Raw genomic sequence first — 13,148 nt, 5'->3', positions numbered from 1 at the left:
GAGAATGATAGGAAAATTGATATTTGGTTTATTTTCTAATCAGCTGAGATTTCCCCCCTTTAGAAAAAGCTGTTTCTGTTTTCTTCAATTCCACTCCTCCCCCAATAGATATAGATTTATTTTATGAATGCACATAGGATACTAAAAATAGGCTTTGTTCTAATGTAAGAAAAATGCATCTGGAGAAATGCATCACAAAGTAAATGAAAATCCTTGCATTTCTTTTTATATATTCATCAGGATAATTCAAAAGAATTAAAAGTTACAATTCCAGTTAAAAGTAACTACAGCAGAGGTCAAAAAAATCAGGATGGCATTTGCAATTTGATAATCTATAGCCATCCTATAGCCAGGGATTCCCAATCTTGTTAACTTTAAGCTGCGTGGACTCCAGCTCCCATAATTCCTCAGTCACCACCGATGGCTGGGAAATTCTGAGAGTTGAAGTCCAGACATCTTAAAATTGCCAAGATTGGGACTCCCTGTTCTAAGGTACCTAGAGAAAATCTTCAGCCTGGTTTCCACAGAATATCCTTGAGGTTCCCGGGGTTAATACTGCAGAACTAGATAGGATGCAAATGCAGTAAATGGTATATGGATGCTATGGTTTTTAAGACACCTGTTTATATGAGGAGGACAGCAAAGAGTGGAGAAACTATTCTGAGAGGATGACAATTTTGGAAAAAGTAAACAATTGTAGGAATAGAATACATTAGCTTTGCCGTATTTGGCCACTCAGGTCTTTATAAGACAAAAGGGGCAAAGGCTCCATGTTCAGTAGGGAACACTATTCTGCCAGGAGAGGAGAAAGATTTTTTGCATATTATTCATTATTTCAATCTATCCTTTAAAAGGTGAATGCTATCAGACAGATCTAAGAGGCTTGTCAAACAAGGAAGACAGGATGATAAGAGAGGAGGAGAAAAAAAAGTATAGTTTCCAGTCCTATTTTCCAATCCTAGTAACTATTGGAATAGTTTCACTAGCACTCTGGGGAGAGAGGACAATGAAATCCTCCCCGTTTATTTTCTCTCTTTTTATATCCTCTCTGACCCCGTTCAAAATGCTGCTATGGGAAACATATTCTAGGGGTGAACAAAAGAGAAACTCTCTTCCTTTGACCTCAAAAGACATTTTCCTGGTTCAGAGCATTTCCAATTTAGCAAAGGAAAGGTGGCGAACCTGATCTGTTGTGTAGAAAAGTACCATTTTCCATGCTTTAAAGAAAAAGAAGGAAGAAAGAAGGAAAGAAAAAAATATAATTTTAAACAATACACTGGCAGCTTGATGCCATAAAGTGTTTTAAAGTGTGCTTTTATTTGACTTGTGAAGTGGTCTGTAACAAATTGGGGTTCTAACTATCCTTAATAGTTAGAAATTAAATAGGATTCAGCCCAATAATTCCAACATTTCCTTACTATGTAAGCATCTTATTCTGCATCTCCGAGAAAGTATCATTGAATCCAGCCTATTATTTCTGCTCGAATGGAAACTCATGAGTTGTTGTAAAGCACTTTACAAAGGCAAAAACTCTAAAAACAATTTAAGTATTATTTAACATGTCATTGAACTTCAAAAATATTTTATGGCCACAATAAAGAGATAGTGTCTAAAACTTGCTCAGGCAGGTAATAAACATATTAAGTATCTGTCCTTTCTTTGGCCAGCTTGTTCACCTCGTGTGTTCACTCCTCTTGGTGAGTGACTCTGAATAAACGTTAAGAAGAACAGTTTCAGGAATTGGGTATGGCTGATCTAGAGAAAAGAAGGACTAGAATTGACATGATAGCAGTATTCCAGTACTTGAGGGAATTAATCAAGGAGAGAAGCAACCTGGAATTAAAGAGAAACCTCCTAAGAGTGAAAACTAACCAGTGGAACAGCTTCCCTTCAGAAGTTTTGGGTGCTTCATCACTGGAGGTTTTTAAGAAAAAACCAGACAATCAGCTGTCTGAAATGGTATAAGGTCTCCTGCTTTGAGCAGGGGGCTGGACTAGCTCCCAGCTTTATTCTGACTGATTGACTTAACTCAAGAGTAAAATCATAACATTTCTTCAAGCCTTCTCGGATCCCTGTGATGACATCATGGGCCCCCAGCGTTCCACAGAACACAGGATGAGAACCACTGGCATAACTTTGCTTTGGTCAAAGCTTTCTGTTCATTTGCTGGGAGTTTAATTCTTTTTTCCTCTTGAAATATAAATAATGCATTTACATTGATGTTACACTTTTCATAAAGAACATCATAAAAGATGACTGTACTTCCCTTGTCATATCAATGGCTTAGAACAATGCATCATCATAATCATGTCTTTTTCATTGATCCTTTCCTGAAGAGCTACTAATAGCTTTCCGGATATTCTGTTATATACCATTTCCAATGCTCCACTCTTTCTACCTTATGTTGTCTGTGAAATGTTATTGTCTGCCATTGAGTTCTCCTTCCTCTTACTCAGAATTTTGAGAAACGGTTAATATCAACTCAAGAGAAAAAATCTGATGAAGGTGGATCATGTTTTCCATGTTGCTGTATTACCACTCCCCAGCAATCTTAGGTAGCTTGACGAATAATACTAGGTACTTATAGCTAAGCAACAGTTCAAGGTGAATTTGGGTTCTTATTCTTTGCATGATACAACAGTCCACAACTCAACATATAGAAAAATGGGGATTAAATAGTGGCTTAAGGGCATGTTTTAGAAATATTAACTCCAGGGGAAGGTACCTCATAACGGTTTTAGGAGATCACTAGTCATATAATCTTTTTTTGTTGCAGGTTATATCTGTATGAATATTTATGGTACTAGAAATTAAATGGAATAATTTTAAAATTATTGATTTATTTAACTTTGCAGACTTCCTGAAAGGTTCTTAAAGACCCCCAGATCACACTTTGACAATTGCTGAATTAGACTATATCCTTTGGAGCTCTTAATTTGTGACTCCTACAGGTCTTTGACAGACATCTTTAGAAATGGAAAAGAAATGGGGGGAGGGAGGATTGTTGATAAAGTGCTCTTTGTTATCGCACTGATTTATTTCAATTGCCTTCATTGGCTGTTGTTCATGCCAACACCATCACAAAGCCCCTATTGCTATTTATTTATTTATTTATTCGTTCATTTGTTTATATATTTATTTCTTTATTTGCTTTATAATACTTGTAAACTACCCCAATTTATGAGACTTTTATTATTAGCATGTATTTGCTATATCATATTTGATTAGGTGAATTCACTACTTTCTCTAATTAAATTTGATTGATAAAACTGAGGTGTCTTTACCCCCAAAAGAGGCCTGGCTTTGACATTCATGTGCTGAGTAGTTGTGTGTTGGTAACTTCAGAGCTCAGAACTCATTATTGGTTTGCTGATAGTCTCAAGGCTGAGAAGGGCATAGAACAATCCTTAAATCTCTTAGTCTAGAAATTGCAAATGGTCCAGAATGTGGCAGGAATGTAGCTGAGTAGGGCTTCTGTGAGGTTGTACACTTCCCCATGTTGAAACAGCTTCACGGTTACCCTCCAGTCCCAATTCATTATGCTCATAAAAGCTTTGCAGGTTTATATGGTCCACCCCACACTCGACTCATTAGCAGGACATGCATGTATGTATGTTTATAACTTTGAGTTGGTGTGGCCACTGGTGACTGCCTGATCTAATTCCTGCACTTTTCTTGGAAAGATTTTCCAGAAGTGAAATTTGCCATTACCTCCTTCCTATGGGCTGAAACAGAGTGACTGGCCCAAAGTCAGACTCTCTTTGTGCCTAAGGTGAAACTAAAACCCACAATCTCCTAGTTTTTAGGCTGCATCTTAGCCACTGCACCAAACTTCAGTGTAGGTTCATGTTGTATCAATGATCATTTCTACTTTCTTTTGGCAGAGCTCAGAGTAAGCAACCAATTCCCCCTCAATCAGAAACAAATCTCCTTATTATAGTTTAAGAGGAGATTTTTTTTCACCTCAGGTTTTTTTTAATGCTTGTTTTAGTATTGTGCTTTATTAACAGGTATTTTTGCCTGTACTTCCCACTGTGCTTTTATTTTACTTTTTAAGTTATGCCAATCTTCTAAATAATGATATAAAACAAGACATCACTTTCTTTATAGCATTTCAACTATAAACCAATATAACTGAGGATGAAAAACCTTAGGTTCCTTGAGAACAGCAGTCAGATGTCTAAGTTCGGCAGTAAATATAGTTATTTTTCTTTGGAAACTACTTATCCAACAGCAGCCACTTTTCAAAATATAACTTGCCATTCACTTTTAATTTCCCTTTTCAGAATTTGCAAACTACATGAATTTTCTATCAATTAATTCTGCACTGAATTACAGTGCTTCAAATATGAGGAAAGGAAGCTTCTGTGAAACCTAAATAGTTTTCTTCTCTGAAGGCTAAGACCCATTGTGTTTTTACTGACAAAAAATGAGATCATGCTCTTTTCTATTCATATTTAATATGCAGACTTTGAGCTAAGCATCTTTATTTTGTGATGAAGGGATAAACTGTCAGAAATAGGAATTTTAAGAAGTTGCTGGCAGACTTCTACAATGACTGAGAATGGCATTTTAATTTTTCTTTTTTTAAAAAAACTGATCTTTAGAAGTAAATTATAGAAAGGGTATAGTCTGCGTTTGACAAAAATACTATTGCAAGAGCTTGCAAAAATACAATATATTGTACAAGACTTCAGGGTTTACTTGCCTGTAAGGATGGGAAAAGAGATGTGTCCCACTGTGAACATTCAGTAAGACTGTTTCATATTTTACAAATGGCTAATTAGTCCCTGAGTGAATAAAGTGGAAGAGATAAGAGGTTGGTACTATTTTTCCTTTTCTTGTACTTTGAATTGAAAGAGCGTACAGCAAGAAAGCCTTTCTTGGCACAAGCCTTTCAAACCTTGAAAATGCTAATTTCTTAGATTATGCATAACTCATGAATTCTCCATTCTCTGCCTCCATTTACCAAGAACTTGGACATTGGGAGAGAAAAAAAAGAGCTTTAAATTCCAAAGATTACTTTGTTAAAGTAACAGATTTGATTTCTTGGCAGTGCTAACACCAAAAGAGTCCTACTGGCAATGCATTGTATTTCCCCAAGACTGCCATTATGTTTTCACTGGGGGCTTTTTTTCTTCCAGAAGGTGAATCATTTTTTGTAAATAAATCAAAGCTCTTTGCAGCAGTAAGTGTACCTAAAAGACATTGTAAAGCCTCAATTACACAAGTATTTTTTTGGTGTAGATATCCAAATTTCTATTCTTTTATCATATAATCACCCAATTTAATTAAGATCGGTTAATCAACAATTTAAGGCATTGCAGAGTTAGGCTATTCAAGTAGTTGAATAACTCTTCTTAGAATGAGTTTTGGGTTAAAGGTAACCTGGGTTATAGCCACCAAATGTTCTTTTAGAAACACCATTTATTTAATATTTTCCTTTCAGTTAGTCTTACCAAACTGTTTTTTTTTTTCATGACATTGCTTTTGTTAAAAAAAAAAAAGAACAAGTTATTTTTAGAAAAAGAAAAGCCGCATATTTTCAGTGCAAAATTATCAACAAATTCCATTATCTAATAGGATCGTGGGACCTTGCAACTGAATGCTCATGGAGCATTTGAGTGCATAATCAATCTAGTCTAGGATAAGAGGTTACTTTTTTTCCTTAAAAGTTGTCTTTATTGCCAATAGCTATAGAGCAAACATGTTTTGCCTGAAGTCTAGTAACACGACCTTCAAGGCTGGGAATACTTTACAAATGAAGGACCCTTCCAGATGTGAAACATCTGTCATACATCCAGTGCCATCTATATACATGCACATTCCATTGTTTTGAAGGATTTTGCTGTGGGCTGAAACATCACATAGAACAATCAGCCACACAATAAAAGAAATATGGTTTTATTGATTCAAATAGAAGGAACTGGGGGACATTCACAAGAATTCACATGCAATGGAAAAATATTTGATTTCCCTTTTGGTAACCCTAATACCCAAATAGGAGATTTGTCCAAATCTCAGTCAATCTTGCACACAGTCAAGAAATATATACCTGTGTATATGTTTACATGGATCTGTACAATCCTGCAGACACATAAAAATGTTTCAATTGTATATTATACTTTTTTCTATTTTATGCATTCAAGTTAGCATTGTCTAGTCCTTGAAGATTTCTTAACATCTTCAAAAGTGGTTTGTCATTGTCTTCATTCTAGGGCTAAGAGAGAGTGACTGGACCAAAATTACCTAGCTGACTTCCATGTCTAAGACAAAGCTAGAACTCACAATGCTACATAAACCACTACATCAAATTAACTCTTGCTTTACCTCAAATGAAATGTTATTAAAGGATGGATTTACCTGTCATTTCCTGGCCAGAGACAGTAAAGGAGACAGTATTGAGTTTAAAAGGAAAACTGAAAGAGCTGCACTTGAACAGCGCCACAGATTTGTGTCCCAAAGAAATTAAACATGTAGAGAATCCACTTGTATCTAAGACTGACCAGCATAATTTGTATTAGACAAAGATTATGCCTGAGTGAATTCCAGAATTGTATTTCAGGTTATTTCACAGCCTAAGAAATCCTGGACTGAAGACAGTCTATAAGAGCCATAAGCCGTAAGGGAAATTATTTGTGGGCAATGCTTTGTACCAGGAATTCAGAGTAGTTGATAGGGAAGTAAAGGGATAAATATAATAAAAGAAATAAATGAAAATATTTGCAAACTATGTCATATCCTGAGTCTAAACTTTTTTAAACCATCCAATAGGAAGAAGGTCGTTATCAATATTCAAAGAACACTAATAGCTCTTCTCAGTTTGTCTAAAGGGCAATATTTGCAGAATTCAGAAACAGACACATGCACACACATTTGTGGGTCAGGCAGGTTATTTTGGCAGTCACTGGAATGTTCCAGATGGCTCATTAGCATCAGAATGGACAAGTCAACGTCTTTCAGAATAATTTAGAAAAATGTCAAAAAAGAAACAAGAAGCCTGTCACTTTTTATTAGAATTAACTACAGCATGCCCTGGACAGAGATTTCACCTTGGATCAGAAGAATTAATACAGAATTATATGAATTCGGTTAAAGGTACGCCTTCCTCTCAGGGGACCCATTTGCCAACTATATATTACAATTCTGAATGTTAGACATTCTTCAACCTTTTTCTCCACAAGATACATGGAAAAGAAACAGATGACCTTGTTACAAAAATCCACTGATATCTCAGTGATCTAAGATTTATGCTGAATTTCAACATGACATTCTAAAGTTAAGTTGTGGTGGGTTTTTATGTTTTTTTTTTAATTTGGTCTTCAAAAAACTTGGCAGAAGGGTTCAACTAATATATAGGAGCAGGAAAACCATTTGATTATACTGAGGGAAACATATTAGTGAAATACCATTTTAATAATCAAGTACAGGTAGTCCTCAACTTATGCCCAACATGTGTTACGTTAAGCATTTGTTAGGTGAATTTTGACCCATTTTATGACCTTTCTTACTACAGTTAGGTGAATCACTGCAGTTGTTAAGTTAGTAACATGTTTGTTAAGCGAATCTGGCTTCCCCATTGACTTTGCTGCAACTGTCATATATATGAGTCAGTTGCCAAGCGCCTGAATTTTCATCATATGACTACGGGGGTGCTGCAGTGGTCATAAGTGTGAAAAATGGTCCTAAGTCACTTTTTTCAGTGCCATTGTTACTTTCAATGGTCACTAAATGAACTGTTCTAAGTCTAGGACGACTACCTGTATAAACACCATGATTATGCCATGATCATAATCTTTTATTATTATTATTTTTTATTCAGATGTCAAAAACCTAGAGAACTTCCAGCTGGTAGAAGGTGTTCAAGAGCAAGTGAATGCTGCTTTGCTGGACTATACCATGTGCAACTATCCACAGCAGACAGACAAATTTGGGCAACTTCTCCTGCGACTCCCAGAAATCCGGGCGATCAGCATGCAGGCTGAAGAGTACCTTTACTATAAACACTTAAACGGGGATGTGCCATGTAATAACCTTCTCATTGAAATGCTGCATGCAAAGAGAGCATAAATGATAGCCTTTGATACAGTTTCTGCTTTTCCAAAAAGAAAAGAAAAATACTCTAAAAATTGTTGTCCAAGTGACATCAATTGAAATAACTTGGTTTAAAAGCAACTTTGCAAAAAAAAAATTAATGTTATAATAATCAAATCCTAATAGTAAATAAGTGATGTATCAGGGTATTTGCATTGCCAACTGTGAATGAAATGCTACACAGACTCCCCGAAGGAACTTGTATAGGACTTGAATAAAAGGAGATTTGCAAGTGGAAAGGCTACCAACATCAATATCAATAAAGGCAAAAAAAAAAAAAATGGAAAGGAAAGAACAATGCTTATACATTTAAAAAAAAAACTTTGCCAGTTACCACTATGAATAAATTTAGGAGCAAGTTTTATCTGTGTTATTCAGCTAACAGATCAAAGGGATCTGCATGCACTACAACCCTTCACTGGTTAGCAGGACTGAAAACGCCTCTAAAGGATGCAACACTGCAGTTTCCCTGTGTCATCTTTCCAAAGACTGAATTCTTATTTTTCCTTCCAAAAGGAATCTGTATATCTACACTATATTAAAAAAACTGGAGTGAGCCACACACTTACACGTGCATATGCATACAGAATAGTGTCACAAGCAAGCAAATAAATATAGCCTGGATTTTCATCCATCTGTGAGTGCGACCTGCAGATAACAAACATGAGAAAAATTATTATTATTATGAGAAAATGATTTTATTCATAAGATTAGCACGACATTCTTAATGTTTTCTAAGGTTACTTTTGTCATTGGGTTCATGTTGTTCAGCCAGGCAGTATCCCTCTTCTACCACAGACCAAATTTTAGAAGATAGCTGCTCCAAAGCAATTGATGGACTTTAATTCCAGGCTCAAATTAAACATTACTGGAATCACTTCTCAAAGCTTTTAGTGCCAGATCAACTTGTGGCTACTATTTAACCTCAGCCTAAATTAAAACATCAAGCAGAAGCATCTCTTTACTTGTTACACTTGAACTCCAGTCTGGATTCGGAGAGAATTCAGATTAATGAATTCAGTTAATATCCCACTGTCTGTTTTTCTTTTGATTTCTTTCTTTTCCCACATAATCTCTCAGTGGGGGTTCTTCATGAACCATCTGCAGTGCATATGCAATTCAAGGGTAGGCTAGCATAACTTTGGAGTCTTCAGGTCAAACGCAATCACTATTGTATGCCTAGCATCCTAGTTTTCCTACTACAGAGCAAAGGAGGTAAAGGTATCTGGATGGCCATACTAGACAGTAGGTTGAATTCACTGTCTAACTAATAAACTAGCTATCAGAGCTTGTGGGTGTGGGGTGGAATGAATGTCAGATACAGGCACTTTCAGATTTAAGGAAACCATCTTCAGATTATTTTCCTGGGACTCTTATTTTAGCAGGCCCTTGGCTCAGAGCTTAACTCATGGCAATGGAAGGGGCACAATATTAAATTTCAATGAACTTTTATCGGAACAATAGGAGACGGAGACATTGTGAGAAATTTTAAATACCCAGAATCTTCTGAGACAAGTTGATTAAGGATGCTAGGTAGCAGAAGCTAGTCATGGCTTCTGAGCTGGCCTAACTAATGTTTGGTTTTAATGTGCTTTTGTCAGAATTTGGCCCTAAAAGCTATCCATTTATGCCCTCACTATCAACTAATAACTTCATTCTGCTTTGATTGCCTGCTCAGATCTCTATGTCTCCTTTATAATCTCACATTCTTGATGTATTTTTGAAAGCTCCAGAACTTCCCTTATGCGAGGAGGCACAATATACCAAGTAATATTGTCCTCAAAGGTGCTTGTTTCTTTGAAAGGCAACTGAACTGTCGAAAAGAAAAAAATGTTTTGCCTCTTATCCAAAATGTTTTCTTCTTCTTCCTCAAGGAAAAACTAGCCCAGTTGCCTTTTGAAGAAAAAACAATACCTTTGCAACAACTATGACCTGGATGACTGAGCATCTCCACAGTATTCTCTTGTCTGTTTCACCTTATCCATTCAGAAAACCAAGTTCTTCAGCTTTATCTTACTTTGGAGTCAAATATTTTTGAAAGTCAGTAACAAGTTAGTCCTATTGATAAAAATAGATCAACTGATGAAATTCAGCAGTTGGTTCTTATTAGTGGTAGTTTGAAAAATCTGCATCCTTTTTGTATATCCTATGGAACCAAAAACACATTTTAAAAACAAGAATTAAAGCAAAAAAACCTTTGGTGTGCTAAATGAAGAGTGATACTGCCAAATCTATGTAAAACCAAAGTCCACTGCAGAACAAATATCAGAGAAGGACAAATAATTCTATCCAAAATGAAGTTATCAGTATTATGAAATTTGCCACCGTAATGAAAGCTTTGCCTTATTTCAGAATTTTGAATGGTAACTGTACAAATGTGGATCAAACTTGTTTTGGGTGGAAGTATTAATACTTTACAGACTGAAGAAAATAAAGTTTATTGTGTTTACATTTGTGAGGTTCTGGGGGGAGGGGGAAAACCCATGATAATATTGCAAAACCATGGTTTCCTTAATGTTGCTTTCTAGATTGGTAACTAGCTTTACCAGTACTTAATTACTGTATGTCGTGAGACACTAAAATCAAAAGGAGAATCTCATGTATGTGTTAATTACTTTATTTTTCTGTTTGGGTTATTGGCTGTACAATCATTTGTAGAAATTGTATCAAACTTCTAATCCACAAGCCTTGTTTATTTGTCCATTTGTTTTCATAAAGATTGCTGGCTTTTAAATAGTTTATTTATATTGTATAACACCATTTTCATTGTAGACAATTGTGATGCTAATTTATTGTTCCTCGGTTTCATCTTTATATAAAAATGTAGGCAGAATAAAGAAACCAAATATATATGTTTATTACAGCATGTCTTCAACTCATAGTTCATAGTTCAGGGACATTCAAGGGACTTTTCAGTTTAAAATCAGGTTTTTTGATTTAAATGTTTATACATTTTCATAATCCTAAATGTTGTTTATTTAAAATCTATTGTAAATTTTGTGATTAGCACTTCTCTTTGTTTTATGTGAACAGAGAGAGATACACTCTTATCTGGACATTTTTTTAAGCAGTGGACATTGTATACCAAAGACAATACTTATGTCTGTAGTATTAGCATTAGACTATTTTATCACCATGTGAATTTGGTTGTTTTTAAATGCCAGACTTTTAAAGGAGAGTGGGCAGAAGAGACAAAGGATAAATCATCTTTGCTTATATAAAAGAGTATTCTTTGACTACAAATAGTTACTCCTATCTTATTTCTGCAATTACCTGCTATTAATAACATGGATAATTCAATTGTACTGAGAGGTAACATCAGTAGAAGTAGAAATCAAAGTAGCCTATTAGTTGAGTCCCAGCTCATTCAGTTCACTTTACAGATGTGAATGAGTTGGACTTCTGCATATTCATGCAAAATTAGAAACTTATGATATGGTGAAAGGGGCTTCAAGATAAAATTGAGAATCTACTACTAAAAGAGAAAGCAAAGTCAGAAGTTTCACTAAGTAAGCCAAGCTATTGTCTGCATACAACATTCTCTTAGTATCTAGGCCCACAGTATATTAAATAAACCTTTTAACTTGGTACCAAAAAGTCAAATGTGTTCACCTTATTGAATGTTTTAAATGTCTCCATCTTTGATGCCCTGCATATGTTAATACGTTGTATTGACAATTATTTTCTAATTTCTCTAGAACAAGTCTAGAATTCTTGTACAGGCCATTATAGTGGGGATGTGAAGCTGAGAAATTTGATGAAGCCAAGTACTCCCGTGATTCTCCAGTGGCAACTACTAACAGCTCTACCTTAGGGAACTTACATTGATGGTTCACTTTGTATTTCCTATAAAAACAAGAAGATTGCTTTAAAAATTCATATAATCACCTGTGATATTTAAGGCTAATTGGAAAATTATTTAATCCAGATTTTTCACATCAGTATCATGTAAAATCCTTAACTTTTTTGTTGAAACTCCATGGCGGATGTCATTTTTAAAGCTGAAAACCACTCACAGAGGACAATTTTTAGTATACACAACCAGATCATTCAAGTGGATGTTAAGAACCAAGAATGATTATTGGACAAAGTCACATACAATTATCACACACATTAGCCAACATCTGAGATTCCAGGAATTCATCTGATTGCCCAAGTTTGCAAAATAAATGTTAATTGTTAACCACTTTGCAACAAGACAGTAACTTACAGTTGCTTTATTGATTACCTATTAGTAAAAGCAGACTAAAATGCAAAGGTTTTGGCTTTGGCTGGTTTCTTATTGTTGTTTCAGTGTTTGTAATGAGACAACTGTAGTGTCTGAATATTTGTATTACCATTATGTTCTGCAGCAACCTGGCATTTGAATCCATGCAACTCTTTAAACTGTGCAGTTAGTTACTTGTTCTCTGAATGTATCTGTGAAGTTCATGTTGTCTCATGTCAGTCCTTGCCAGGAATTTTCTCCACACTAATGGATTTTTATTTCCAGAATTTCAATAAATATTGATATGGCCATTCTGATTACTTTAAAATTGTTTTTCTGGTATCACTAAAACATTAATAACTATTATTATTTTAAAACAATACGCAAGAGTAAAAAACTTAGGGATGCAAGATACATGGTAAAACATTATCTCCAAAGCATTAGGTGGTGTCATTACAATGATATATATTGCAAAAGTCCCAGTGAACTCTACCAATATTGTGGCATGCAAATAGCCTGAAGGTAAGTCCCTAACAGTTTTAATTAAAAAGTTGACAGAACTGACAGAAGTCCTTAGACAGAGATCTGAGATCACTACTGCTAGACAGAGTAGCAACAAATATGACTAAGTAGACCAATGCTCTGGGGCTGATTTATTATAAAGCAGTTGAAGAAGAAGCTGGATTAGAGTTCTCAGAGGAGAAATGTGTTGTTGATTTGATTCCTGGCAATATCCTCTTGGTGCCTTTGTACTAGACCATTGCAAGCTTTGATCAATCAAACAATGCCAGTCATCAGTTAAACATTTCAGATCGGAAGGTAAGTTCTTATTCCCTTGGCTTTTGAT

General features: G+C 35.3%; 1 protein-coding gene across 2 annotated transcripts in view; it reads left to right on the top strand.

Annotated features, from left to right (window-relative positions):
• Positions 1 to 12,618, top strand: part of NR5A2 (nuclear receptor subfamily 5 group A member 2) — a 112,659-nt gene extending 100,041 nt beyond the window's left edge. For both annotated transcript variants that reach the window (XM_026700453.2, XM_026700452.2), the window contains exon 7: positions 7,823 to 12,618. In XM_026700453.2, the coding sequence (XP_026556238.1) occupies positions 7,823 to 8,070 (248 nt within the window). In that variant the 3' untranslated portion in view covers positions 8,071 to 12,618. The remainder of the gene's footprint in view (positions 1 to 7,822) is intronic.
• Positions 12,619 to 13,148: the final 530 nt, after the last annotated feature.

Source organism: Pseudonaja textilis, chromosome 3 (genome assembly GCF_049901715.1).
Source record: "Pseudonaja textilis isolate UNSWEBS1 chromosome 3, rPseTex1.2, whole genome shotgun sequence".
NCBI classification, from domain to species: domain Eukaryota; kingdom Metazoa; phylum Chordata; class Lepidosauria; order Squamata; family Elapidae; genus Pseudonaja; species Pseudonaja textilis.
This window is presented reverse-complemented; position numbering and strand designations above follow the sequence as displayed.